At 38.0% G+C, this 27,831-nt stretch overlaps 14 protein-coding genes across 14 annotated transcripts; 6 read left to right on the forward strand and 8 right to left on the reverse strand.

Annotated features, from left to right (window-relative positions):
- Positions 1–1,793: 1,793 nt before the first annotated feature.
- On the forward strand, positions 1,794–3,346 carry RHIMIDRAFT_283656 (RNA-binding domain-containing protein). Its single transcript, XM_023613140.1, has 4 exons — positions 1,794–2,040; positions 2,524–2,661; positions 2,716–2,863; positions 2,915–3,346. The coding sequence occupies exons 1-4, from the start codon at positions 1,909–1,911 to the stop codon at positions 3,121–3,123; spliced, it is 627 nt and encodes a 208-aa protein (XP_023465659.1). The 5' UTR covers positions 1,794–1,908; the 3' UTR covers positions 3,124–3,346.
- Positions 3,347–3,480: 134 nt separating this feature from the next.
- On the reverse strand, positions 3,481–4,003 carry RHIMIDRAFT_292137 (uncharacterized protein; the record flags this gene model as incomplete). The annotated part of the gene is made up of 1 exon (XM_023613871.1): positions 3,481–4,003. The coding sequence occupies exon 1, from the start codon at positions 3,988–3,990 to the stop codon at positions 3,481–3,483; it is 510 nt and encodes a 169-aa protein (XP_023465660.1). The 5' UTR covers positions 3,991–4,003.
- A 1,240-nt stretch (positions 4,004–5,243) lies between these two features.
- On the reverse strand, positions 5,244–6,118 carry RHIMIDRAFT_138134 (uncharacterized protein). Its single transcript, XM_023605651.1, has 4 exons — positions 5,992–6,118; positions 5,860–5,929; positions 5,784–5,804; positions 5,244–5,728 (listed from the first exon to the last, which is right to left on the reverse strand). Exons 1-4 carry the CDS (start codon positions 6,052–6,054, stop codon positions 5,304–5,306), a joined length of 579 nt encoding a protein of 192 aa, XP_023465661.1. The 5' UTR covers positions 6,055–6,118; the 3' UTR covers positions 5,244–5,303.
- Position 6,119: 1 nt separating this feature from the next.
- On the forward strand, positions 6,120–6,916 carry RHIMIDRAFT_138141 (LexA/Signal peptidase). The gene is made up of 4 exons (XM_023605652.1): positions 6,120–6,290; positions 6,340–6,446; positions 6,501–6,666; positions 6,730–6,916. The coding sequence occupies exons 1-4, from the start codon at positions 6,159–6,161 to the stop codon at positions 6,874–6,876; spliced, it is 552 nt and encodes a 183-aa protein (XP_023465662.1). The 5' UTR covers positions 6,120–6,158; the 3' UTR covers positions 6,877–6,916.
- A 44-nt stretch (positions 6,917–6,960) lies between these two features.
- On the forward strand, positions 6,961–7,458 carry RHIMIDRAFT_237774 (uncharacterized protein; the record flags this gene model as incomplete). Its single annotated transcript, XM_023608815.1, has 3 exons — positions 6,961–6,967; positions 7,027–7,076; positions 7,135–7,458. The coding sequence occupies 3 exons, from the start codon at positions 6,961–6,963 to the stop codon at positions 7,456–7,458; spliced, it is 381 nt and encodes a 126-aa protein (XP_023465663.1).
- A 480-nt stretch (positions 7,459–7,938) lies between these two features.
- RHIMIDRAFT_251771 (calcium ATPase) lies at positions 7,939–11,392 on the reverse strand (the record flags this gene model as incomplete). Its single annotated transcript, XM_023610881.1, has 3 exons — positions 7,939–10,819; positions 10,874–11,096; positions 11,155–11,392. 3 exons carry the CDS (start codon positions 11,390–11,392, stop codon positions 7,939–7,941), a joined length of 3,342 nt encoding a protein of 1,113 aa, XP_023465664.1.
- A 2,228-nt stretch (positions 11,393–13,620) lies between these two features.
- RHIMIDRAFT_237776 (TPR-like protein) lies at positions 13,621–15,909 on the forward strand (the record flags this gene model as incomplete). Its single annotated transcript, XM_023608816.1, has 6 exons — positions 13,621–14,453; positions 14,525–14,810; positions 14,863–14,874; positions 14,934–15,191; positions 15,250–15,611; positions 15,666–15,909. The coding sequence occupies 6 exons, from the start codon at positions 13,621–13,623 to the stop codon at positions 15,907–15,909; spliced, it is 1,995 nt and encodes a 664-aa protein (XP_023465665.1).
- On the reverse strand, positions 15,906–17,348 carry RHIMIDRAFT_287737 (uncharacterized protein; the record flags this gene model as incomplete). The annotated part of the gene is made up of 8 exons (XM_023613500.1): positions 15,906–15,926; positions 15,992–16,177; positions 16,227–16,373; positions 16,431–16,563; positions 16,613–16,862; positions 17,051–17,137; positions 17,190–17,211; positions 17,268–17,348. The coding sequence occupies 8 exons, from the start codon at positions 17,346–17,348 to the stop codon at positions 15,906–15,908; spliced, it is 927 nt and encodes a 308-aa protein (XP_023465666.1).
- Positions 17,349–17,511: 163 nt separating this feature from the next.
- On the reverse strand, positions 17,512–18,698 carry RHIMIDRAFT_237778 (uncharacterized protein; the record flags this gene model as incomplete). The annotated part of the gene is made up of 4 exons (XM_023608817.1): positions 17,512–17,955; positions 18,004–18,221; positions 18,285–18,425; positions 18,488–18,698. The coding sequence occupies 4 exons, from the start codon at positions 18,696–18,698 to the stop codon at positions 17,512–17,514; spliced, it is 1,014 nt and encodes a 337-aa protein (XP_023465667.1).
- A 628-nt stretch (positions 18,699–19,326) lies between these two features.
- RHIMIDRAFT_283685 (uncharacterized protein) lies at positions 19,327–19,927 on the forward strand. Its single transcript, XM_023613141.1, has one exon. The coding sequence runs from the start codon at positions 19,496–19,498 to the stop codon at positions 19,694–19,696; it is 201 nt and encodes a 66-aa protein (XP_023465668.1). The 5' UTR covers positions 19,327–19,495; the 3' UTR covers positions 19,697–19,927.
- Positions 19,928–21,944: 2,017 nt separating this feature from the next.
- RHIMIDRAFT_306751 (uncharacterized protein) lies at positions 21,945–22,952 on the forward strand (the record flags this gene model as incomplete). Its single annotated transcript, XM_023614507.1, has 3 exons — positions 21,945–22,650; positions 22,712–22,740; positions 22,790–22,952. 3 exons carry the CDS (start codon positions 21,945–21,947, stop codon positions 22,931–22,933), a joined length of 879 nt encoding a protein of 292 aa, XP_023465669.1. The 3' UTR covers positions 22,934–22,952.
- Positions 22,953–22,970: 18 nt separating this feature from the next.
- RHIMIDRAFT_237780 (high-affinity nicotinic acid transporter) lies at positions 22,971–24,772 on the reverse strand (the record flags this gene model as incomplete). Its single annotated transcript, XM_023608818.1, has 7 exons — positions 22,971–23,465; positions 23,517–23,659; positions 23,707–23,924; positions 23,975–24,214; positions 24,264–24,366; positions 24,428–24,570; positions 24,624–24,772. 7 exons carry the CDS (start codon positions 24,770–24,772, stop codon positions 22,971–22,973), a joined length of 1,491 nt encoding a protein of 496 aa, XP_023465670.1.
- A 166-nt stretch (positions 24,773–24,938) lies between these two features.
- RHIMIDRAFT_138225 (uncharacterized protein) lies at positions 24,939–25,487 on the reverse strand. The gene has a single exon (XM_023605654.1). The coding sequence runs from the start codon at positions 25,401–25,403 to the stop codon at positions 25,077–25,079; it is 327 nt and encodes a 108-aa protein (XP_023465671.1). The 5' UTR covers positions 25,404–25,487; the 3' UTR covers positions 24,939–25,076.
- Positions 25,488–25,570: 83 nt separating this feature from the next.
- Positions 25,571–27,466, reverse strand: RHIMIDRAFT_251777 (cysteine proteinase; the record flags this gene model as incomplete). The annotated part of the gene is made up of 7 exons (XM_023610882.1): positions 25,571–26,194; positions 26,247–26,547; positions 26,596–26,702; positions 26,753–26,844; positions 26,896–27,238; positions 27,289–27,396; positions 27,452–27,466. The coding sequence occupies 7 exons, from the start codon at positions 27,464–27,466 to the stop codon at positions 25,571–25,573; spliced, it is 1,590 nt and encodes a 529-aa protein (XP_023465672.1).
- Between the last annotated feature and the right edge of the window lie 365 nt (positions 27,467–27,831).

The following is a 27,831-nucleotide window of genomic DNA, read 5'->3' on the forward strand; positions in this document are numbered from 1 at the left end:
TTTTTTTATTTTTTTGTTGTTGTTGTTGTTTGTTTACCATTGCATTATTGACTTTTGATAAAGTCGTTATGGCCATTACATAGGTTCTTTGTTTCGACAATTATCCCAGCACTTGTAAGAATGTGAAACGAAACCTTTGAAGTGACTTTTCTCCACACTTTTGATAAAGTGTCTTCCTGCAAAAGCCTATGGCGCTTTACCTTACTTTTCGCCACTGCCCAGAACTGTTCTATTGGGTTAAGCTCAGGAGAGTAAGTAGGAAGATACACACATTTATATCCTCGATATTCAATATATTTCTTTATGTTCTCATGCTTATGAATGGATGCATTATCCATCACTATATAATGACCTTTCATATGTGGATATTTGTCCATTTTGTCAAGAGTCGTTTTTAGGAAGCTAATGTAGTGACTTGTTACGGTTCCTGAGCTTATATATCCATCAACTTTTCTCTTCTTAACTGGTCTTGGTTTTTTTACGCCGACTACGATCAAACCTGTAGCAGAGATAGCACCCAGTATAGACGTTGTGTTTGCTCCCGTTGTAGGTCGGTAACAATAGCACGAGTACCTTTTGTAGACCAAGCTCTCGAACGCTTCATGTTGATATCAAAAGCAGACTTGTCAAGAAACACACAATTTGCTAGAAAGCTCATGTCTGTCTTTTCCCATTAACAAACCCAATTGTATCGTTCCTCAATCTTTGCTGGACTATTTCTTTCAATAGAATGGAAATCGGCTTTTTTCAACGAAAGGTTGCATTCACGTCTCATAAAATTATAAACTGTGCTGTGAGAAACTTTAAGATCATGAAACTGTTTCAATAAATATTCGGTCACTTCAACAACAGCGGCAGAGGAATTAGCATCAATGAAATTGATAATAGATCTTTTATGCTCATCTGTAAGAATACACTTATGACCTACTCTGTTACAACTGTCAAAAATGTTGTCAGGGCACTTATTGTACTGCTTAACTCATCTCTGTGTTGTTCGAATGTGAATACCTAACTGTTTTGCTGCAGCTGATGCACTCAGGCACTTTTCAATCTTCAGATCGAAAAATCTGGCCTTATCCTGGACTGTATAACGCACGTAGTCCCGTTTTGTGTTCGCCTCCTTCATATGGACATCTTCATCTTTTGACTTCTCTACCAATATTGGACAAGTCGAAGAAGACTCATCTGAAACTGCATTTTCCAAGTAATCAGTATGAGTGGCAATGGTTTCAGCAATAAACTTATTCTGATCAACAATGTACTCCATCGGTTCAGGAACACCATTCTCATCAACATTTCCATGTCCATCTTCATATAAAAAAAGGTGTGCCAAGGCAAACGACTTCCATTTCTGAAAAAGCGAAATTGATTTTGATTGGCCAGTGACTTCAATTTTGATTCACCTGTGGCATCATTTTTCATTGGCAAAAGATGTTGATTTTGATTGGCTGCGACTTTGCTTCTTAGAAGCACTGTACTAAATTGCATGCAAAGGCTATCCTCTGGTTATTTGCCAGTTGAAGCATTGCAGATTGTGCTTAGCTGTAAATGATCGTGATATCGTCAGTGCAATGCAGATGATCAAAATATTAATTTTAGCGAGTAATAATATGTATGATCAAGGGATATAAATGCTGCTTTAAATATTCAATCCATCCTAATGTCTTATGTCAAGTTAAGCTACAGCATTATATCAAAACATCCTTCTCAAAAAGAGAATCAACCTCTGGTAGTGATCAAGCCACCTTACAGTCACTTTGATTGGCCCTCAAAAAAATGCTGACGTCATCATTATCTTATCCAATCAAAAAATTCTGAGATGATTTAACTGAGTCCAACTTTCTCATACATTCGTAGCGCTTTTTTTTTCACTTTTTGCTCTTCTTGTTTTAAATTAAAGCTATTAAAATGAATAATCCCGGCGCACTTGATATGGCTCTTGATGATGTCATCTCACAAAACCGCAAACGTACTCAACGCAGCACCACTAGCAGCAGAGGTGGAATCAACAAACGCCGTGGTACTCGTCCATCATCTTCGGTATGTTAATCAACTTTTATTATTTGCTTTTTATATACTATTTTCCACACCACACGCACAAACACTATTCCCTTTTTTCTCCCTTCCTTTCTCCGTATGACTCTCTCTTGATGGGAACCAATCCTTTTGTTATTTTCTCCAGATGTAAAAAAGGAGAAAGTGAAGAAAAGGAGGAAGAGAAAAAAAGTGTTGATTCGAAAAGAAGAAAAGGAAAGAAGCATCAAGTACAGAGAGAAAAAAAAATAGGCCCAGTGATAGACTGAGAAAAAATGGGATCAATGGAAATGATGATGAACTCATAGCGTCGTGTGTCATACACAACTACTGGACTCTTTTTTTTTTGCTTTTTTTTTTTCTCTGCTTTTCTTCAACATACTTCTTTGTGGAATTTTTTTATTTTTTTTTATTTTTTACCTTTGAAAAGAACTGGTATCCTAATTATCCATCATTCGTTGCGCTTATATTTCAATTCGAAATCAAAAGCCATACAACAGACCTAGACGAACCAACGCACCTCCTACTAGAAGCAACGTCCCTCCTCCTAGATCCAGTGCTCCTTCGCGTAGTAATAGCTTGGTTGTTTCCAACCTGCATTATAATGTTACAGAAAAAGATCTTTATGTAAGTAGATATATATGATATGGAAAAAAGTATAGAGGCTAATGATCATTTTAGGATCTCTTTGGACAAATTGGTAAATTAAAGAGAGCTTTTCTTCATATTGGTCCCAATGGTAAATCTGCCGGTATTGCCGATGTGGTGTTTGTTAATGCTAATGATGCTGAACGTGCCCGTGTGACATACAACAATGTTCAGTTAGATGGTAAGTTGATCTTATCTTTAAAAGTATTTGTTGTTAATTCATTTCTTTTAGGTCGTCCTATGCGCATTACAACCGCATCCATCATTTCTTCTGTTTCAGCACCAAGTAACGCTAGACCAAGAGGTAATAACACCCGTCGCCCTACGCGTGGTGGTGGTAGCGGTAGAAGGGAAAATCGTCCTAAACCTAGTCAACAGGACCTAGACGCTGATATGGACTCTTACATGGGCGTAGCAGGCGAAGATACTCAGATGAACTAACCGTGCTTTTTTAAATAAAATTAAACGTTCAAGCTGACATTTACACCAACAAGAAATATTTTTTGAAATTAGCAAGGCATACATGAGAGAGATTATACACAGACCTTTAGAGAAGACTCATGCTTATTGCAGCCACTTTCACTATTTTGATTATTACTTTAATAAAAAACATTTGCATTTCTGATTTTGTCTATCAGTCACATCTTGATATGTTTCCAAGGGTACATGTTTTACTACTAAAAACTTGGGTTTACATTAAGCTCATTTGAAAAAGATGTAGAATAAATGCTCTTTATGACATATTAACTTTTATTACAAGGACAATGGATCCCTTTCAAGAACACGAATCTTGTTAAATTATATACTGATAAAGTCAATAAACGTACAATTAATAGCAAATTTATATCCGTGTTTCTTGTTGGTTGCCATAGCAATCTCTTCAACCTGATTTGACAAAGTAGAGTTTGCCAAAACTTGCTTTTGACTCGACTTTTTTGAGAGGATATCTAAAAGAACTGGTTTATCAAGTGCTTCTTTCATCGAGCTGTGTAACCTATTCATAATGGATAAGCTGATACCAATGTATATTTTCAAATGATTGGACTTGGTTTTAGGCATATCTACTACAAGCGAGGATGGGTCACCAAACCAATAGCTAGTCTCAATAGTCAAGTTGTGTAATTCTAGAGTGGCACATAAGTAAGCAGATAATACTTCTGATGATAAGTGTTTGGCGGTCAGTTGCAGTGTAGTCAATGAAGAGTTCAAGATCTGTTCTACAACCGGAATATCCATAGTGCTTTTATTAAAATTGAAGATAACCTCAAAATCCTGCCCTAACCCTGATCCGACCTGGCTGTCTGCCATGCTTTTATTATACTAATCCTCTTATCTATTAATGATTAAACTCCAAGACGAAACTCACAGTTTTTATAATGAAGAAAAGGCTGAGAGCGTTTAAATCGGATCAAAATGATCTCATAAAGATTATCCAAACTTGCAAATACCTGTTAGTGAATGACATAAAATCCTTCATTTTCATTGTTAAGGGGCTATCGTCGGATATTTGATTTGTGTATTTATTCTTTGATGTGCTTATTCCATTGCTGGTTACAGCGCTTTGTACTGGTTGCACTCTGCAGTCGAATTTATTTATCTCGTTTTGGTCAAGAAGTAACGTTTCTGTTTCATAGATCTTCACTTCAGATGCGATAGGGGGCCTATAAACTATGATTTTCGTGATATTTCTTTTGTTTCAAAAATATAAATTAATTAGGTGACATCTAATCTAATACTTATTTGCTATTTACCTGAGCTTTTTTAAGAGATAGATTGCAGTGTTTCCTCACAAAATCATGTAAAGTGCTCTTTAATACTTTGAGCCCTACAAATGTCTGCCCCAGTTGCTCCATTACCTGCTCCCAAACGGCTGATCGATTCTCATCCATGAAAGCTAGCACGGTCCTTTTATGCTCCTCATCGAGAAGACATGGGCGACTAAGTCTTCCGATATTTCTCGAAGATGCCATCAGGGACACCCTCATACTGATTAACCCATCTTTGTGCTGCAAGAAAGTGGATGCCAACTGGTTCGCTGCAGCAAAAACACTCAGGCATTTCTCAAGCAAGGGTTTAAAGGACCTCGCTTTGTCCTGATCTATGTAGAGCGTATAGTTACGCTTGGAGAAATTTTCTCTCATTGCAATGTCGGTGTCAGCCTTTGCGCCATCTTCTATATGTATGGCCACTCGCTTGCCGCTTTCTTCTTGAGATAATTTGGACAAACACTGTGTATAAGGGCTTAATGTCTCGAGGCGATACTGCTTCTCATCAACAACGTAATCCATAGGCTCGGGTCTGCCAGATTCGTCGACTGCAGCTTCCTTCCCATCTTTATATAAAAATTGGATGCTCATTATGACAAAATTTCTGATACAATTGTGATAAGAAGAAACTGGGGAGTGCACTGATGCAATTCTATATCCCTCAAAGATGCCAATGAATACCAAGGCTTATGGAATAGCACTTCCTGGCCATGCGACATCTGGTTTGTCAGGATGGCAATATTCATTTTTAGATTTCGCAACATGCACTCTTGAACCAGTGCAACATCAGTCCATACTTGGTGCAACTTTACTTTCTGGAAACATTGTATACACGGAGTTTATTCTATTTTGTATCTATGCTGTCGGTTCAACCTTCACAGTAATTTCTGTGATTTGCTGACCAACATGAAGGGTAACCAAATGAGGACCCAAAGCCTTGATACGTCCACCCTCAGTCTTTACGTGAATATTTGATTTGTCGACAGTAATATCATACTCTGCTTTCAATTTATGAACAATATCCTCCACTGTAACTGATCCAAACGTATTTTCACTGCCTGGTATAACTGCTCTACTAAACTTGATTTCATACACACCCTTTAAATTATGTAATAGCTCTTCATCCTTCTTTGTAGCCATCTCTCTTCTCTTTAATGCCTCTTCTTTTTCCTGTTCTAGTTGAGCATTGTCAATTACTTCCTCCTCTTGTTCAGGATTATAATCCTTGCTAATATAAGTTGCTTTTTTGGCAGGAAACAAAAAGTTACGCATTAAACCAGCTATATATATACATATAAATACACATGTACGTTGTCAATGTATATTATAGCTTACGTCGCACGCTCACAACTTGGCCTATTATACACATATTGAATTAATGCATGTAAACATAATGATGTATATATTGTACCTCGAAGTCCTAACCCGTCAACGGGTTGAGTTAACCTCACTTGAATATTTGCCTTCTTATGAGCTGATCGCTATATATCCGTTGGCCATTTAATACATTCCCTCTCTTTTCTTTTGATGCATTGGGTCTTACTTTAATAACCTGAGTAACGCACAAGGCAGCTTTGGTAGTTGATGTGCGAAGAATAAATGACATTACTGAAAAAGAAGGGAAGGGGGCGCGGCCGCTTATTTGTCTTTAATTTTTTGTGGCTTGTTGCATGTTGTCTATGAACTTGGATCCCTTTTTTATATATAAGCATGCCATTTACAAGATTGAGATCTAACCCTTATTTTGGCGCCTTTCTATCGGCATTACCATGGATACCGGTAGCTATATTCTTTGTTGATCACGGATACAGTTATGCAAGAGTATCAGGACGTTCGATGCAGGTAATTTAGAAAAAAGAAAAAGGAAAGGTGTGCTTATTGTATTTTGTAGCCTACATTCAATCCTGATTCCAACATGATGTCAAAAGATATTATCTTGTTAGAAAAGTGGTCTGCAGCCAAACACAAATTTAAGCGAGGCGAAGTAGTATTATTGACGTAAAGCTGGAAGGAGGAGGAGTTTAATGGATCTTATATGTATACTTTTTATAGATCGCCGACTGATCCTAAGCGTATAATAACAAAAAGAATTATTGCATTACCTGGTGATATGGTTCAGCCTTTAAGAAAAGATGAAGAAGTGCCCATCCCTGCAGGTCACTGTTGGGTGGAAGGTGATGAGGCATTTCATTCAAAAGATAGTAATTCATTTGGACCTGTAAAGTGTATCTTTGGCAATAGATTGCTTTTTTTTTTTATTAATCTGTATGTGTCTATATAGGTACCAATAGGGCTGATTCACGCTAAAGCAAAATATATCCTATGGCCGCCTTCAAGATTTGGCCCTGTTCCTGATCGACCTATTAATCCAAACAGGATAAAGACAAACGTATTTAGACCTGTGGCAGGAGAGCTTACTTTTCAATAAATGATCTTGACACAAAAATAAAGGAAAATGGCTGACATTCAAAAAGTGCATAATCTTTTTCTTTTTCTTTTACTTTTTTATAAGATGTCTGGTAAATGAGAGCATAATTAATTCCTTTAAACATTGCATAGTTAACATTTCTATACATAGCACCTAATCAGTATCCTGATGATATCGACTGGCCCGTCACTATATTCTTGGTACACACAAAAAAAGAGAAAAAGAAAGAGACAGTTGCTCATATCGTTTTATGCATAGAATATTATATTAATATGTTTAGTTGTAGGCATGTGCTTTCTCTTGAAAAGAGCAAATAGGCTCATACCTAATCGATTCAGCTTTCCTTTGGTCACAAGACAAGGAGGTATCCAGTTAGGACAAGACGAAGAACGTGGTCTGATGAGTGGATATAGTGATGACGAATACAATGACGCAGAAGTCATTGTCGACCAATATCACCATAGAGATTCGCCGCAAAGAAATGAAGAGGATGAACTAGAGGCAAGACTAGCAGAGGACAGAGTTGAGCATACTCCTACTACTGTTTCACCACCATTACAAGAAGAATCAGGACGATCATAATATAAATAAACTTGCCTGAGCAACGTAATATTGCATACCGCCGCTTCCCAGCTCACTTTCATATTTTATTTATTTGATTGGTGTTATCCCATATAAAGTTTTGTTATTTTAATCAATTAACCCAGAGGATAAGCCAACAGGAAAAGGCTATCACTCATTCTCCTTCATAACTTTACTGTTTAGATCAATTAAAGCTCGCTTAAAGTCTAAAGAAAATTGCAGCGTACATCTTTTCTTCAAAAGAAATTTGAGTAACTTTGTGGCACACTATAGCCTTAGTTGGCCTAAAAAATTGTAAAAACTTATACTGAACAAATGCCTTTAGCAATTATTCTATGATAAACCAAGACACAGAAACTCTTTTACTATACAGACTGTATTTCATTGATGGGAGCCAATAAATTATATAGCGGTTTTTATTAATAGTTTTTATACAAATAAATGACAAGTGATAAATGTGGTATATGTATACAAAGATTGTTACCAAGCAAGTTTGGCGATAGGGCCCTTGGGGAAACTTCTAATTAAGAGCTTTCTTATCTCATCAAGCGTAAAAATCATCGCTGCCCATCCAAATGGAATAAACCAGTACTTCACAGGCACAGGACGCGTCAAAAGCACATTTTGAATACCGGGGATATACAGAATAATAAAGGCAATGACCAAAGAGATGAGCATGGCACCAAAGATGTACCAGTTCTTGTTATAGCCAAAGAATGGGTTGGCCTGGAAAAGCGAGAGTCTTCTTGTTCGAGAAGAAAGTGCATTACCCCATTGACAGATGATCAAGTTAATATAGTAAATTGACTGGCCCACATTGATGAATTCGTTGAGCTGTTGTGACGTGTAGCCCATGTATCCGTCTGTAGTCAAGTTTGTAAAGGACATAAACACCTTGCTTGGAGGAATGCCTTGTTCAGACATGTAATAAAAGAACATAAACATTGAAGAGAGCATTTCCATGAGACCAATAAATCCATATGCCTGAAGGAGCAGATTAAAGTTGACCAAGCGATCCTTTTTAGGGTTTCGAGGCGGGCGAGACAAGAGACCTGCTTCAGGTTTTTCCATCATCAGAGACATCGAAGGAAACACGTCGTTGAGGACACAGATGACGATCATCTGGAAAGATGAGAGAGTTTGAGGGCCACCCATGTAGATATTGACAATCACAGGCCAGAGTTCAGACCAGGAACCAGCGGGAAGCAAATAGATAATGACCTTTTTCAAGTTGTCAAATACAAGACGTCCGTTTTCAATGGCAGCAACGATACTAGAGAATTTGTCAAGCAAGATCATATCAGCTGCTTCCATTGCGACATCACTGCCACCTCCCATGGCAATACCAATATCAGCTGCTTTGAGGGAAGGAGCATCATTCACACCATCGCCCGTCATGGCTACCACATTTTCGCGTTTCTGGAATTCCTTAATGATACGAAGCTTCTGATCAGGTGAAGTACGGGCAAAGACTATTTCTTCATACTGACAGACTTGCTCCCATTGAGCATCGTTAAGAGTGATCATATCTGAACCAGAGAGCAAGAGCGATTTATAACTCGAATCATCCATCTTATGGTCCAATGTACTGTTCGACTGAGACTCGATGTCCTTGACTTGACGAATGTCGATACTCTTGGTCACATACTTTGGAATTTCCTCCATTTTTTTGGCTGGATCAAGATCTGCAATCGTATGAGGATATTCGGTTGTAAAGATACCAATCTGACGAGCGATGGCAGCAGCAGTTGTAGGGAAATCACCTGTGACCATAAAGAAACGAACACCAGCTCTTCTGCAGACCTCGACCGTCTCTGCACTTTCAGGACGAGGAGGATCAACAATGGCAACCATGCCGATGACGACAAGATCTGTGTTCATGTTGGAAGCCCAAGTAGCAAAGCTGGATGTACCGGCTGCGTTATCCGTGGTATCTTCAGCCTTAATCACACGACGTGTAAGCAAGAGCACACGCTTACCCTCATGGGCCCACTTGGCTTGGATATTCAGTAGAGTTTCTGTACGTTTGTCAGTCAAGTCAGCTTCATATCCGTCAGGCAGCAATATTTTTGAGCATCGCTTGAGGATAATATCAGGAGCACCCTTACAGAACAAGACCCAGTCCTTGGTCGTCACTGGTGAACTACGTGATGAGAGTGATCGGGCCATGGTGTCCTTGAGAGGTCGAACAATCGTGAGCATCCACTTGTTCTTTGAGTTGAACGGAATCTCAAACACTTTTTCCGTATCTGCACGCATCGTCTCGACTGTGGCAACAGCAGGATTCATTCCTTCAGCAAATCGTAAGATGGCACTATCCGTGGCATCGCCAAAGACAACACGTTGACGAATATCCAAGTGTGCTGTTTCAGAATCGAAATGGGATCCGTTACAGAGTGCAGCCGTCAGTTGGAGCAAAGTCAGCTGAGGAGCCAGTTCGACGTCGCTGCCGCTTGAGCAAATTTGGTTGCAGGTCTCAGAGGTAAATGTTTCCCGACCAATGGATGCATCCGAGACGAACATCTTGTTTTCAGTCAATGTTCCTGTCTTGTCCGAGCAAAGCACATTCACACTACCAAGAGTTTCGACCGTTGTCAGGACCTTGCAGACAATGTTGTTCTTTTGCATACGACGGGCAATGATCGTCAGACACAGCGTCACGGCTACTGGCATGCCTTCAGGTACAAAGGCGACTAAGACACTGATGATGGCGACCAAGGCAGCAGAGGGGGTAAGGAAATCTGGGTAGTCACGACGTAACCAAGCAAGCCATGTGATTAAGCAAACAAGACCGACGGTGATGGCTAATGAAGCAATGATCATGACGAACCGGAAGATTTCAATCTGTAACGTTGTACGAGTACTTTTGTTATTTGAAGATAAGCATGCAATTCTTCCCATGAGCGTATTATCACCAGTCGAAACGACCACACCAATACCAGAACCGTTCAGAACGTGTGTGCCCATCATGGCTACATTATGCGTTTCAAGAACGTTGTCGTCTGTGTCTTCGATAGTACCAGGAATAGGATCTGATTCACCAGTCAGAACAGATCGGTCAAATTTCAAGTCGTCAGACACTTGGATCAGTCGTAAGTCAGCAGGCACCTTGTTACCCATCTTTAAATGAACCACATCGCCAGGTACAAGTTCAGCAGCGTCGATAGTAATGATCTTGCCGTCACGAACAACCAAACATTGTGTAGGAAGCATGTTATTGATCGAATCCATCACTCGGGTCGTTGACCAGTCTTGCCAGGCGTTGAAGAAAGCTTGAATGAATACAACAGCCATAAGAATTATAGCAAGTGTCAAGTTGAGTGGGGCAGGGTTAGGATCGCCAAGAGGTCTCCAAGAAATCCTAATGATAAAGTTTTGTCAGCAAAAAGTCAACTTTACCCTCTTTTGATCTTACCAGCAAATAATACTTGCGATCCATAACAAAGGACAGAAACCGCCAAAGAAGTAGTCATAGACCTTCTTGAACCAGTTATTGGGAGGAGGTGAAATTGCGTTTTTGCCATGTTCTTTAACTCGTGAAGCTATCTGGTCTAATCCAAGGCCTCTTACAGCACTTGTTCTGTACTGTTGCTCAAGTTCTGTAATGGAGAGCTTATGATAACTAACATTGGATAAATCTATAAATGATATGTCTGAGCTTTCTTCGCAACTACACAATAGTATATATTATTTTACCTTCTGCTAAATCCTTTTGCGACTTTTTAGACTTTGTGACACCCTTTGCTTGATTTTCTGAAACTGTGATAGAAAGCGTTCTATAGGCAATAATAGCTTGACTGCCTGAAGTTGATGCCCGTCTCAATCGCTTTTTGGCTGTATCAATCACTTCCTGATCGCTATGGTGTACTTGAATTTCGGAAAATTGAACAGCAGTGGGCCGCTCTTCCTTGAAGACCACTTTTTCTGAGCTCATAGACCGAAGGAGAAGAGAAGGATAAAAGTGACAAGGATAAGATAGATAATTAGAAGGTATTTATATTATGTTTATTTATATAAGCGGTTAAATAAGGTAAATATGACTCTTTCATTGCCCTCATTGATTAGCTAAAAGCTACAAAATCGCTCATATCAATGAGTGAATTACAACAGCTGGTGTTTCATGTAGCGGCCAAATAAAATAGAGTTTGTCCAATGATAAAAATACCTCTGTTATTCTAAACGAAGCACAGCCATTGTTTTGCTATTGGATTAAATGTAACTTGTAAAAGTAAAAGAACATCACATTTATCAAAATTGCCTTTTTTAAAAAGGTTTGATTTCATTTTAACAGTGGATACTGGATCACAATATCTTTCATCTGCAAGAAAAAAAAAAAGAGAGCAGCTATTTATTTTCAGCATGCAATCAATAAATATGCAACTTATCCCTCTTATTTTTGCCTGTCTTTCTCTTTCCTATTCTGCATTTATCGCATTGTTGTCAGAATCGCCTCAGTAACACAGTCATTATGTGATGTATTATACGCTTTTTAGCTGAGGTCTTTTTTTTGTTCTTGTTTTCCATTGTGTGACCAACGCGTAATTCCTTATATAGAAAAGTCTATCAAAGTTTAAGGCTCCACCTCCTTTCAAAAAAAAAGCCTCTGCTTAATTTTGCCTACTGCTGTCTTTTAAAATGCCTGTATGCTTGTATATGTGCAACATTTTATACAGTGCTGAAGGTACCATTCTCTGAAAATTTAATGAGATGGCTGGATAAAGCTAAGAAAGGATATCACCCGCCCACCCACTCCTTACCAAGGCCACGTTCATCAAGATCAAATAATAGGACATTGTATTTCTTTTATTGGCTTTATTGGCTTTAATAAAAAGATCATAGCATATATTCCTCTTCCTTTGGTCTATTGACCAAAATACACATTAGCTAGCTTGACTGTGTTCATGCTTACATTAGAAAATCTGCATATGATGTCCTTCAAAGCATCTGTAGCACTTTTGACATTCTTGATGGAATCTTCAAGTAAATGATTTATATCAGTAGTTACTTTTAATCTGTGTAAAAGGGATTAAGCATCTTCTCTGTTAATGACATAAGATCATTTAGTTCTTACCCAGATGACTCAATGACCATGCAAGGGAATTTTTTATTATTGACACCTATTCTATCTAAGAGAGTTGTAGGGATTTTTTCTTGAGTAACGAAAAAAATGCTTGTAGCTGACTCTCTGTCCTTTCTCCCACACCTAAACTCGATTATTAAAGTTATCCTCAGTATCAGCTTACATATAATATGTATTTACCAAGTGAAAGGCATTAGGGCTGTAATATTACTAAAATATTTAACTATTAGGACAATATGTTCAACATAGGTTGTTCTTTCATCATTTATAGGTATTTGTGTAATTCTCATCGAGCTGATCGTAAAATCAACTTAAGAATATTTCATAAACTGATTGAATTTATGATCACCACTATCTAAAACCGCAACATGCTTTAATGCATCTTCTTTACTAATAACCATGAACTTTTCGAATAAACAAACTAAGGACTCTACCGCCAACAGATTTTTGTTTTGCCTGTGATCTGTTTGGAACTTTCTAAACTCTTGGAGCGTTGCTTGAGTTGCATATGCTGTGTTTGTTCCCAAGCAGATATCTATTCTTGCCGCAATTTTTGAAAAGCTATACTCTTCAATAACAGGCAAACTCAAGGTGAACAACTACGCGCACGAGGAAATCCACGAGAAGGTTGATGCTACAGGCACTGCCTATGATGCTGTCAACAAACCTTTTCAATGTACGGCGTCAAGTTAAATACGAATTTATGAAATTATCAGTTTAATTTCTTTCTTTTCAAGAAAGAGATAAAAAGGAATAAAAAATTATTTTTTATGTTGTCAGTTTGATCAATAAAAAGCCAAGATCATTCACTTGTAATTATCGTACAGTTGCCGAAATGGAGACGAAATATGTGGTACGATTCATTCCCTTGGCTTTGTAGGTTCTTCAAGCAGCGAAAGAAAATAGAACAGTGCACTTAGAAAACTATGAAAGGGACATAGAATATAGAAAACTTTGCATTTTATTGCTATTAAAACTACGAATAAAAAAGCACGGCTCAGAGAACATTGACCACGTCTGAAGTCGAAATGGAGGCAACTAAGGTTGATTTTTGGTACTTTTTACTTTTTTCCAAATACGAAATGGATGAAACAGTGCATAGTTCAGTCGAATCTTGGGTACTTTTAACCCTCATCAATCGCGATTTGGATGACGGTGACTACTATAATGCGCTCTTATTGTCTGAAAGATTATTTGCCATTGACACCCAACACAGCTACTATCGTTTTCTTTATGCCACCTGTCTCTTTCGAACACTAGATTACTCTGGCACCTACATGATCTTGCGGACTGATCGTTCTGTGACCTCATTAAATCTATTTGCCAAAAGTTGCCTTGAACTGGCCAAGATCGAGCAGGACAAGAGCAAGAAACGAGTGTTTTTGGAAGAAGGTGTAGAGGCTCTTTCATTGGCTTTGAAAGATCCCTCGTTGGAACAAGATCTGAACTGGGGAAATGAGCTAACCAGTTTAACGATGCGTCAGCATAAACCCAATAGATCATCACTATACAATCTCTTGGGCGATTTGTACGTTGGACTAGACAACATACGAGCTGCTGCCAGATCATATTGGGAGTGTCTTCGCATAAACCCTTACAAGATATCAGCATATACCAAACTGTGCGATATTGCTCCAGATGTGGTTAATTTCAGTAAGGCAAAGTTGCCCAAGGATATCTTTAAGGACTTTTCAGAGACGCTTGATCTGTCTGTACATCAACAAGTAGACTCCTCGCTCCTTCCTTCGGCTGATGCACCCGGTCTTGTCTTTCATGAATATCCTCCGTACGAAAAGAACACATACTCTATGCCAGGGCTCAGTGATTCCGAGTTTGAAACGATCAGTATTGAGCAACTAAGGACGCTTATCAAGTTTAAGCCTAAAATTGCTGATTTGGATGAGCAAGTTGAAAGGTGTGCCGTATTTTATATATAGATTTCCCAAAATACTTACTCTCCGTTATATATCATTTGTGTTCATATAGAAATTCTATAGAGATCAACAGAGACAGACTGATCGATACTGTCGAAAAGGATATTCAACAAATGAAAATGCTTGAAGATTATAAAAACAAACATGGATTACATAAAAAGCCACCAGTTGAGACGCCAATACATCTTAATATGGATATGCCTCAGCTTGATGAAAACATGGATCTGACGCATGAACCACATGAGCCCATTCAACCACACCCACCACGGCTTAGCAGAAGAAAGCACTCATCCGAATCAGAGAGTTCAAACAAAAGACGACGTTTATCCTCAGAACAGGTAATAGTCACAAACTAAAGAATGAAGAAGAGTTTGATTAACATCTTTTAAGTTTATACCCAAGGTTAGCCCTTCCCTTTTAAGCTGTACCACGCACTCGTGTTAACGGCTTCTGTTTTATAGAATCAATCCATAAGCCATTTATTTCTATCAAAGAACCACAAAAATATACCAGGAGAAGCCATGCAAGATATCGTCATGGGCATGAACAAGGTCGTTCAACTACTACGGATCATCGCCAATGGTTACCTCCACCAGTCATTCTATCGCTGTGAAGAAGCTGTTCTAGAACTACAAAAGTTGGATGACCGGCAGTACAACTCGGCTCGTATTTTGAGCATCATTGGAAAAGCATATTATGATGCCATTGATTATCAAACGGTAACCCCAACTTAAAAGCTTAAAGATATGACTTTTTTGCTGACGGTCTCTACGGCAGGCCCGCGTCTTTTTTAGACAGTCATTTTGTATTGCGCCTTGGTACTGTGAATACACACCTTATTACTCCACTTGTCTCTGGTACTTACAAAAGGATAAAGAACTCAACATTCTAGCATACAAAATGAAGAGTAACCCATGTCACCTCTATGAAGCCTATATCGTGATGGGTAACTGGACAAAATGCGTCAAAGAAGGAAGCGAGGCCGCACATTGGTTCAAGAAGGCGGTCCAGGTCAACCCTAGTCATTTTTATGCTCATGCTCTGCTCGGTTACGAAGATTGGGAAAAAGAGAATCATTTGGGCGCTAAGCAGCATTTTGCAAAGAGTATGGTGGCTAATAAACGATCTTATCTCGGATGGTAAACGAAAAAAAAAATCACTCATTCAGAAAATATAATGCATGTGTGTATTAGGTTTGGTCTAGCTAATGCGTATCGCGCCATGGAGGAATACGTACAAGCAGAGAATTTGTTAAAGGAAGCAATCAGATTACACCCCAGACACCCTGTTGTCCTTGCCACCATGGCGGAAGTTTTATATAATATGGAAGAATATAGTGAAGCTAAAGAATATATTGAACAATCGTTAAACATAAGACAGTTTTCAGATTATGAAAAATTGAGAATAAAAATACTTGAAAAGTTGGGAGAATGCTAGCTTAGGATAGGCAAAAACTACATGTATACAATAGAAAAAGATTAGCACAGCAAAATAAATAATGGCTTTTTTTTGTTCTTACGTTGCCAATGATAATGCTGGGGAGATCAAAGATGTCGCGTTTTATCGTAAAACAAAATGTACAAGGGACAAGTCGTTTTGTTGGGCTTAATAATATACATGTACTGTAAACTGCTGAATTGGCGTTCTCAAATGCATGTAAAGCATACTTCTCCCAATACTCTATGGCTGATGTATGGCTCATAAGCTAGAAAGATAAATGTCAACACAAACGATGTAGTCTATCGTAATTTTACCTCGAAGATATAAGTCTTTTTGTTCATCAAGGCTTCTTTAGACCACTGAGTCAACAGAGAAAACTCTTTCCCAACCAACACAATTTCTCCTGTTCTTCTCCAAATGACTGTTGGTGTTCCAGAATACGAAACTAATTTTTCATACTCCTATAATGAACCTAGCGATTTTAATTTGTGTGTTGCGTGGTAGCCGAAATTTGTTACCATCATCGTTCTCTGCAGACATCTTTCTGTAAATATCAGATCGGCTTCTGTCAAATTCATCATTGAAGCTATCATTGACGGTCTAAATAATGAAAGTGCTTTACTGATCCTCATGAGTTCTTGTCTGCCCATTCTATTAAAAAAATGAGTCATCGTCATCATTCTAGATCCGATTTACTTACCTTTCCCTCACGTAGTTGATAAGATAATGGTACCCCTCAACATAGTTGTATGGTTTTTTCACATTGGGAAAATGAGTCTTTCTTGACGCAGGATAAAGTAATACAGGGTCTCGATCGATCGTAGACGACGATGACGACGAGCATGAGGCAGAGTCCAGAAACTGGTGTGGCGAACCAAGCATGTTGGTCAGCATGGAATATTCTAACGGCGTTGTTGAGCTAAATCCACTGCTGAACGATAAAATTTGATCTACTTTTTTTGTAAAGAGAGTGAGATATTAGGTAAGGTCGTTATTATGCAAGTACCTTCATAGAATGACTGCTGGTGCTGTTGTTGTTGTTGTTGTTGAGGTAGTGTATGATGAAAGATGTTTTCTTCATCTGGTTAAATAAGGTTATTGGACTGTTTCTCCTGTTTCTATTTTGTTCCAATGTTACCTTCTTGTAAGTACTTTGCTTTCTTTCTTACTCCGTCAGTACAAGTACTAGCTAGGTCTCTTTTGATGCATCTTTGGCACGGACGAGCTATGATTATCATTTATTAACTTATCATTTTCCCCCTTTCTTTTTAGATTACAATCATCACAAGTCAGATGAGCCTATATTGTCTGTTGGAGATATAATGTGGTGGATCATAGTGTTTCTTTTGGGTTACCTTCTGACAATGGACACACGCTCTTGCCGCCTTCTTCTTTTTCGGTTTTTGCTGTGGATCTGTGGGAAGGGAACCTGTCATGATTAAAGATGCATATCATGCATATGAAAAGCTTGAACGGTATGCGTGTGTGTATCGAATGTGAAGAAAAAGAGATTTATATATAATTTATTGGTTGTTTAAAAATAAAAGGAGTTATTTAGCTTCCGCTAATTTTTTTTTTCTTTTCTGAAACGAGCTCGATTTAATGAGCCTTTGTTTCCTTTATAGTCTGTTCCACTACCACAGGCTCGGGCTCTGCTGCTACTACTGGTGCAGGAGGAGCAGGCTCTATCACCTTTTCTTCTTCTATAATGACTGTCTGTGGTTGGAACACAACACCAAACTTCATGTCTCTGTTATAAGTGTATTGCCAGATAAAGGAAATCAACCAAATGATTGGAATAAGAATAATGATGGCCAAAACTTTACTATTGATTTGATAGATTACTTGATGATAAGGGTTGCCATCGAGTATCTTTTTGACCCCAGCGAGATACCCTGTATGTGCAAGAAAGTCTACGCCTATCATAAAGATATAGGAACCAACAAATGCAAACGAAAACAGCAAGACATAGCGCTCTGCAAAGAAAGTTAGGAAAGAGAAAAAAACGGGAAGTGAGACCATGAGGGCAGCTCGAGCAGGCACCTAATATACCAAGTCAGATAGCAGCGTAATGATACGAATAGTGTTTACCTGTGTGATCACCAGATTCTCTTTGCAGCATAAAATATACAGTGCCAATGCAAATCCACCCATTGAGCCAATCAGATAAATAGAAATAGACCAAAATAATGCGTAAATGATGGCGCCCAGTATGCCCAATCCTGCAGGTACTGCGATCAGAGTGACATCGTTATTGATATAACCGTAGTAAGGTTGATTGTTTGCCATGGCTACCCAAGTGATTAAACCTTTCAAAAGGGAAAAGAATAAGATCAAGCAATAGACTATGTCTTCTTTTTTTTTTTTTTTACCAAATGTAATGTAACCGCAAACAGCAAGCGTCAATCGAAATGAGCGAAAGCCAAAGATCATGAGATAAAGGCCTAGGACGATCAAGATACCAGCCGCTACACCATTCTGTGGTGTAATGTAGTTTCCTCCGTATATTGCCACTGTAAAGCAAGTAAAAGAGCCATTAGAATTATTGAAATGAACCATATACTACAAAACATACCTGGGCTAGAAGATGGTGCTGGATAAGGTGGACTGGGCTTTGGTGATGAAGTGGGTGTAGCTGTAGGAGCTATTGTTGTTACTGTTGTAGTCTTTGAGCCGCCTGAATTATGAAGATCAAACACATCTCGTTTATCATTGGCTGGCGTATGATGAATTGCAAATACAGAAAGAATGAACAATGAAAAGAACAGCAAGTAGTTTAATTTCATTATATAACAATAGACCCACGATGTGCTTTAGGTTTAATGATAAAGGGAAGAGAGAAGAGAAACGTCCTTTGCCCTTGCCTTATTTCAATGGATGACATATAAACAAACATGATTCCAAATTTGGGTATTGTTTTCTGTATTACAATTGATGTTACAAGGATCACACTAGTACTCGCTCCCAAAAGAGTGAGAAAGAGTTGGTCCGAGAGATGACTGGATAAAAATAGACAGGATATACACAATTATACAAAGATGATGTTATTGGGTATTCCAAAAAGATCTATTAAGCACATAGTACATATTTTTCAATCATTTGCGAACCAAACTGGCTATTTGACGTGTTTGATGAGATAACCATTATAATAGCTCGAGTATAATCTTACAGTAGAGCGTACATTCTACTTTACATTTCTCTATCGCATCTGATAAGAATAACTCATAATAATAGCTATAGTAGTTACTAGTATAACAATATTAATATAAGCATAAATAATGTCAGTGACAACAATAATGTAAATAGCAGTGATAGATTCTCTACCCAAGTAAACTCTCACTCAAACTTAAATTAATAATATTCAGCTCTTCTTAATAAAGAATCTAATTCGCAAGTCATCAACTTAATAGCCTTTTTTCAATAACACTAAAGCTGAAAACAACACTATTTGCAGTTCAAGCAGTGCGAATCTCAGACCAAACAGCATGTATTGGCAGAAATCAACCTGAACAACTGGAAAAAGCCCACAGCGTGATTCTGTGATGGTCTCGGATTCGATTGGCTAGGTAAAGGGCAATTGTCAATGGAAGGATCTAGCGGTCAACATAAAGAAACAATCTATCGTACTACCAGTGATACCGCCAAACAAATAAGCAATACTATTTCAATGCTGAAAGGACTCACAAGGGAAAATATGGATGCAAGCTTTGAAACATTGAAACAGGCTAAGACCATTGATGTGCAGGCTATTGACAGGACGATCGCCTTAACAGAAACAAGCTAAGACGAGGAGTCTTCCAAGTATCTTTATAAGGTGGTACGAACGGCGCGGATTCCAATAGAGTACGAAGAGCGGTATAATTGGCTACGTGTATTTAAATTATTAGCGTACCTGCTAGTCGAATTGAAAGAACAAGTTCATATACATGAAACTCTTAACAAGGAACAAACCAGCATTACTATGTTCCATCCCGAAGAAACTGTACGAATCAAGCTGAGTACCGGTTTAGACAACAGCACATAAAAATGATCAATATTTATTTCTTAGTATTGTATGAAAATTTATGATTATCAAAATCATTATGTGGGCCGGAGTGCCGGCACAGGGTTTCTTATTCTTTTATTGAATCGTCAAATATAAATAAATCAGTTTATTTTTCATATTCTAACCGTCAGTAACTTCTATTGAAGCCGACACACATCGGAAGCTATTAATTTTTACTGAATTCATAAATTTGATTATAAGTGCGACTTTACACCCTCTATAATACTACATATTAGTGAACAGAATAAAAAATAACAGTTGTCCAAATAATAATAAGTTTCATCTTTTCTGGAAGTTTGTCATACATTACTAACGATGACTATAAGTATGCAACTGATTACAATGAAGATATGAACAATTCGCTTTTACTTGAGGACAATCGCCACTTATTTTTTCACAACGGACAAAATTTACCAGTCGCACTGTATCAAGGGTCAATTGTTATTCAAGCAAACGAAAGCACTTGGAACAATGATCTTTCTTGATCTAATCTATGACAAGATAGTCGAATACCATTAAATATCATTTTATTGATAAATTATTATTCGCTGTTTATTTTAAATCTGTTTGGACAAAAAGCTTTATGATACAGCAAATTGGTAACTTTCTAAGGCGAGAGTAACTATGTGTGCATGGCTTTCTCTCTCTACTTTGTAGCTTATACATTGCCAATAGCTAGATGATCAAAGCAGTAAAGAGAAAAAGTGAGGAAGAGAGACATTTGTAAGGCATATGCTTTAATTGCACAACAACAATACTAAGACACCGTTTATTTTTATGTATTCAATAAAATACAATGCACTATTATTTTATTATCAAGCCCAGTTTATTCATTTTCACGCTTGATTAAGATATACTTATAAATACATGGTAGCTTCATTCACACGAGACTAATACAATATAACAAAATTACAGAATAAATGCTTATTTCTTAGTTTATAGTACAACACAAAACGAAAAAGAAAAGGAAAACAAGCAAGCAGGAATCTTATAGTTATCTAAATTTCAATTGGCATAATTCAAGAACTTATAATACAAAATATACAAAGTATGACATTTTGAAAGGATATTACTTTGTGGAAATAGTGTAGTTCTTTCGCCAATTTAAACGTTACACTCATTACAAATAACAAAACTGCAGAAGCGCCTTTTTACTGTGCCTCCAGGCAACATAAATCACAATATCTTGCTAAATATGAATGAAACTCACGCTCCTTGCAGTTTGAACAATTTGAACAACTTTGTTACCGAAATAGCACGTCTTTGAGCAGATTTGTGTGCGAAGCAACAGTAAAGAAACTATCATAAAGCGATGCATATACACTACGTCGACAATCAAATTCCAGCAAGTATTTTCCGCGTCGAAGAATAGAGAAAGACCATGCCATTTGCAGCTTCAACACAATTAGTGAGTTTTAGACGAATTCCCCTATGTTAAATAAATTCTTGAGAAGCGGAGCTACTCTTATGGGCGTGCGCGCATATATGTTTTTACCCTTTCATCTTGCTGAGTTAACGTTAACTTAGCCCTCTCCTGGTCACGGAAATTGCTAATAATATACTCAATATTACATGAGTCAAATCCGCTACACCATAATAATCTGGACCTAATCAAGCATTGTACGGTCAAGGAATTCTTCAATGTTAAAATCAATTCCTTCAGCTTTCCTTTGATGAATTTACACATTCCTTTCCCTTTTTACAGTTTTTCATCCTTCTAACCATAAGTAATAACATCCTAATGGATTGATCTGCTCCGGACAAATATTTTGTTTTTATATCACGTTTGCGTCCATTTAGATCATGTAAGTTTAAGTTACAAAGGCTCAGCTTGAACTTATGCTGATCTTCTCTTTTTTACTTTGATAATCCATTCGTACGTACGCAAGATCAGAGCTGTCTGAGATTCAATATCAGCAAATTATAGTCGCCAACACATGTTAAGCAACTGTTTTTTTCTTTTTTTTTTTTTTCAAGAAAAAAAAATATGGCAGACAACAAAAAGAAAGAAAAAAAAGACAAAAAGAAGAAGAAGGAAAAAGAGGCAGCAGTAGAAGAAGAAAGATTTAAACCGGTTATAAATCCTGACTATAACCCTACCGATAGTAATAATAACGAAGACGCAGAAAAGTGGACTATTGCTTCTAAGCGTTCAGATATAATACAACCCAATTCGCCCAAGAGCCCTACTCCTGCCGAACTACAAGGCTTTACAGCGTACAAGTATGTACCGAGTCCAGGCTATGCTCATTTAGATCCCTCCAAGCATAAGAACGCTCACTCCGCTTTTGATCAGTTGCAAAAAGTCATTGCAGCTCAAGAACAACAACAAAAGCAACAGGGTTCACCGCAAAAATCTACTCAAAAGAAGCAACCCAAGCAACAACCACCACAAAAACAACCACCATTACCATCACAACAGCATAAAGTGCAACCGCAGCAGCTACCACCACAACAACAGCATAGAGTGCAACAACAACAGCAACCACCGAGGATGCCACAGACAGGTCATGCCTTTCAACAAAGGCCGCCTCCTATGCCCATCCATCAATCGCCACAGTTATATCAAGGTCCACCTCATCAACAACGTACTCCAATTTATACGCAACAACAACAGCAACAGTGGACACGGCAACCGGGTCAACCTAGTCAGCCTTTCCGCTTAGAAGACGGAAGCAGTGTGCAACATTACGGTAAAGAAAAACAAATAAGCAATATGGTCATCGCGTGACTTTCTAAATTAATATTCTGTAGCACGCGCTTTATGGAACTACAATGCTCAGGTAAGAATAAAATGGATTTCCTTAAAAAGAAACTAAACAGTGTCATTAGATGGCAAGTGAGCTATCATTCGTGGCAAACGATCGATTTGCTATTCTCAATAAACAGCCAGACGGTTGGTGGTATGCTGAATTACTGGATAATAACAGGAGAAGACGCGGTCTGGTTCCAGGAAACTACATGTCACCCCTTTAAAAGCTTATATTTATAGACTTAATAAACCCCCATTTTATTATAAGGCATATCTAAACTGTGGGTGTTTATCATAAACACCGTCTATTTCTAAGCTGGACATATCTGTTGTCTCAGGCACGCCATGTATTTGATCCCTTTGCTTGTTTTCTCTATCCAACAAGAACCGTAAGAGCGCTGCTGAAGATGCTGCCAAGGTCAAAAATACTAGACAGACGATATGTCCCTTGACATACCGTGGGCCGTCTTCGGTTCGATAGATCTGAGTCCCGAGCATACTAAAACACTGAGCGATCATACTGACCATCGCGATGGCTACACCTCGCTTAGTGTGGCCGAGTTGGTTATTCGAAACCCAGGAGAGAGTGAGGGGTATGATCGGGTAGATGCCGCATGCGACAAGAATTGCTCCTGTGTATCGCAGACCGACGTTGAGACTGGCTAGTAAGAAAATGTAACCAAGGATACCGAGAAAGCAAACGCCAATGATGTGGTATCCTCGCTGGAGTGTACGATCTGAATTCCAAGACACGATCTATAGCAGCATGAGTTAAGTTTTGCAATTCAAAAGGAGATAATTACTCACAAACACCAAGATACTAGCAGCAACGTAGGGTGGTATGGATAATAGTTGTGCATTAAGTGAACTGAATCCCATATCACGAATAATTGTAGGAAGAAAGATGGCAAAACTGGCGAGTGCGATATTTAATCCAATATAAATAATAACTACATCATGTTACTATCTCTCTTTCTTTTTTTATTTTTATTTTTACCTGCTAACCAAACTTTATAATCTATCAAGGCGGCTATGAACTGATGCTTGTCGAACCCATGATGATCTGCGTTTCCACTATTCTTTGTTCTTTGAACGGCAACTTCCTTTTCCTCTTTTGTCAGCCATCGTCCCGCATTTTCAGGCATATCAGGCAACACTATAAAGCTGAGCAAGCCAAGGGCGATGGTTGGAACAGACTCGACAATGAATAGCCATCTACATATACAGTGAAAGAGAGTTTATGTGAATCCTTTTATAAACCTTACCTCCATCCTGCTAATCCATGAACACCGTCCAGATCCTTTAGGACGCCATAAGCTACTGCACCTGCAAAGGCACCAGCAACTGTAGATGATCCAAAATAGATTGCAACTCGTGTAGCCAATTCATTACGCTGATACCAAAAGGAAAGAAACAATGGCGTCGATGGTCCTACACCCGTTTCAAAGATACCCAAAAAGAACCGGCAGGCAATCAAACCTGCAGCGTTGTGGGTAAATGCTTGACTAATTGGCGTCATTTTTTTTATGAATAGATATCCGAGATTAAACTTACCAGAAGGAGCATATACCCCACAAGATCATCGTGCCCGAAATCCATCGTGATGGTCGTAGTCGCTTAACCAACAAATTGGATGGGATATGAAAGATGACGTAGCCTTTTGCATTACGTTGTTATTTGTCATTCTTTGCATCTCTTTCTCTTTTACACACACATACCTGCAAAGAATATGGTCAAGGCAGTATAATAATCATTTCCAACTAAATGCAAATCTTTTTCCAAAGAGCCAAGACGCGCATTGCCAATATTATTTCTATCAAGACTCAACAAGAGATAAAGTATAGATAACCAAGGAATCAATCTGTTGCAAGAGATCAATATGATCTCCTTTCTTTTATCTCGTATTATCCATACCTTAGATCAACCTTTCTCAGCAACGTTTTCTCGACAGCATTAAACTGTTCCTTTTGAGTCATTGTCATGCTACCTCCTGGCGTACTACCACTATCCTCAATCGAATTATAGTTTTCCTTTTTTGAGTTGATAGACACCGTTTGACTCATTAAAAGAAAAGAGGAAAAAGCAAAAAGGAAAGGGAAAAGAAGGGGGAATGATTGTATTTAGTATTGTTTGTGAGTAACTACAGAAAAACAACTTGATTGGCTGATCATTTTCCGATCAAAAAAGAAAAAAAGAGAGCTTGCATTGTATGACAAAGCAAAAATATATGTACATTTCTATTTTATTGAGGTTGTCCCAAAGTAGTTCCAGGACCAGAAGCTGCGGCCTGTAAGATTTCATCTGATGGAATACAGGCAGTAATCACTCTTTGTCTTCCAGGGTCCACAATAGCAACATCTAAGGATATTAGCTTTTTCTGTTCTTTAACACTTTATATCTACCTTTCATGTCTTCTTCATAGTCAATTAATCCTTTTTTTGCTAAAAGCTTCTTTTCATGTCGAACTGCCTTTTCCAATTGCTTTTGTTTCTTTTTTGTCATAACTCTAGTTGTTGTCACAGTAGGTTGAATACGATTTGTTGATTTCTTCATGCTTTTGGCCATGCGTCTTAATTTTTCTTTAGATTGTCCCTTTGCTAATAATCCCATTAGCTTTGCCTGCTTTTTATTCTTTTTCACTTGCTTTTTTTTTATATATACATTACGTTTATTGATGTTACAAATGCCTCCCATTATGATTATTTTGTTATGTTGCGAGAAAAAAAAAAGAGAGAATAATAATAAAAAAAAAAAAGCAAAGACAGTTGTATATCGAGGAAAGACAGTCCCAAAATGTTGCAATCTAGTAAAATAATCATATATTCTTAATGTATTAAAAAAAGAGAAAGAAAGAGATAAACCTATGCTTTGATGTAAAACAGAATATACGCTGTTTGACCAGCATGAATTCTTTCGGATGTTCGGGTATTCTCCTCAGTAACCAAGACATCCTTCTCAGAGACAGGAGTGATCGTCGTATCATCGATATGAAGCCATTCACCATTTCTTCGCTTGATATCACATGTATAATGGCCTCCACCAGCAGATGATCCATGATGATAGACAATGCCAAATAGTTTATATGTTACGCTTTCATTCGGTCGTAACACGGGCACCATCCATTCGGGATTTATCACTAGTTTCGACCCATAGGTCACTCGTTTCGATAGCTTTTGAACACCACCGACATTATCAAATACAAATCGTTTCATATGCAAAATCAACACGGCTGGCAATCTCTCAAAGTAAACCTGTTTGGTTGCTTCCACCTTGATTCCCTTGGGTGAGGTATAATCGTGCATTATCTCAGGTAAGGTCATGTTTGCGATCGCATCCTCCACAGAGTGAACATTTTCAGGTTGAATGTCAAGTGGAAGTGATTGAAATGGTTCGAGGTTGATCGAATCTTTGGCTCCAGGGCAACGTAAGACAGATCGAACCTTGCCTCCAAAAATTTTAGATATAGGTGATTCCTCAAATCCAGTCTACCATTCAAAAAGTAAGCACCGTCATTCTACTTGTAATAAAAGCACTTACAGCACGCAAATTGCTCGTCTTGTTCTTTGCTCCTACTTCTAACCATCCTTCGCCTTTACCTACTACTTCTTCTTCCATTTTTCTCTCTTGTCGTTCCTTTAAGACATTCGTCATTTCTTCATGTAAACCGTCCAAGAGGAAACAAAGAAACTCTTCAGAGTCTTCTTGACGACCACGAAGAGTGTCAAATTTCTTTTGACCGCGTAGTGCGTTATAAACATATTCCGGCACAAAGGGCTCTCCATAAGGTTCCAAAGTGTTATCCAATCGGTCCGTCTGAAATTCGTTGACAAATTCAATGCTACAGGAGTGTGAGCTGTAAATTGTGTGTCTTTTTGATATAACTTACATCGAGTCAAGTAGCGGTGTTTTGCTTTTGATGTTATGAGCTACTTGTGTACTGATCGTTTTGATAAGATTATAAAATGGTGGGCAATGCGATAATGGTTGAAGGATCTATTACACTTTAGCTTCATTCTTTTTATTTGTTCTTTATTCCAACTTACCACATTCATAAAGCATGTGTTCACATTGTTGATCAAGCCCCTAGGCTGAAGTAAAGGTGCATTAAATGTAGGCTCATATTTACTAATGATGTCTAATATAACGAATATAAGTCACTGTCTTTTTATATCGTGTATTTTCTTACCAGCAATGCCAGTAAATTTGGGTGTAATTGAGGGTGTAGGAGAAGTAGAAGTTTTAGGCGTCTGCTTGCCATTGACTGTAGGTGCATTGTTTGGAACAGAGGTACTAGCTGTTGTCGAGGTGGATGAAGAGGCAGAAGATGCTTTCAATTTGTTTTCTGATGTCTTTAACAAAGCAGCCCAACTGGTAGCAGTAGGTTTTGGTTTTGGCTTGGGCGTCTCCACTGGACTGTTAGTACCGTTGGTTATCGGAGGCTTTTTCACTGATTCATCTTCTTTTATAGGTTCTATTTTCTTCTCTTCGCTTGGTTTTTTTCTAGGTGGGATACCTGTGACAAAAGGAGTCTATCATATCATAGTTTAGTTTTCATCCAAAAGAGAATTGTAATAAAAACCTTTTTGGGAGGTGTCAGAGGAACACCGGCAATACTAAGTACAGAATTGATTTCAGCTCGAGTGATTTCACCAAAGCAAAACGAGGGCATAAATATAGCGTCCGTATTCTATAAAAAGAGAGAGATTAGAATGAATAATCACTCTTTCTTTTTTCCATTTTACCTTTCCCGAAGGCATTTTTAAATGTTTGTACAATTGTTATTCTTTTTTCTTTTTCTTCTATATAAATTAATTCACTTGGTTCTTTATATAATACACAATATTCAATGTCGTTTCTTTTTTTTAATAATTAATGCTGAATATAAGAAACTGGTCTACACATAATTTGATATAATTGGCTTTTGATGTTGAAATTGACTTGTCCAGAGTCAATAAATAAACTCTTTTTCTCAGTTGTGTTGATTAAGAACAAAAAAGTAGAAAAAAGGATTAAAAGGGGGGTTGTTCCTCTTTTAAAAAAAAGAAAAAGAAAAAGTAGCAGCAAACGTGTAACGCAGCATTTGTCATTGCACCGCAGTCACGGCTTTTTTTTTCTTTGTTTT

The sequence above is a fragment of the Rhizopus microsporus genome (genome assembly GCF_002708625.1).
Source record: "Rhizopus microsporus ATCC 52813 unplaced genomic scaffold scaffold_9, whole genome shotgun sequence".
NCBI lineage: Eukaryota > Fungi > Mucoromycota > Mucoromycetes > Mucorales > Rhizopodaceae > Rhizopus > Rhizopus microsporus.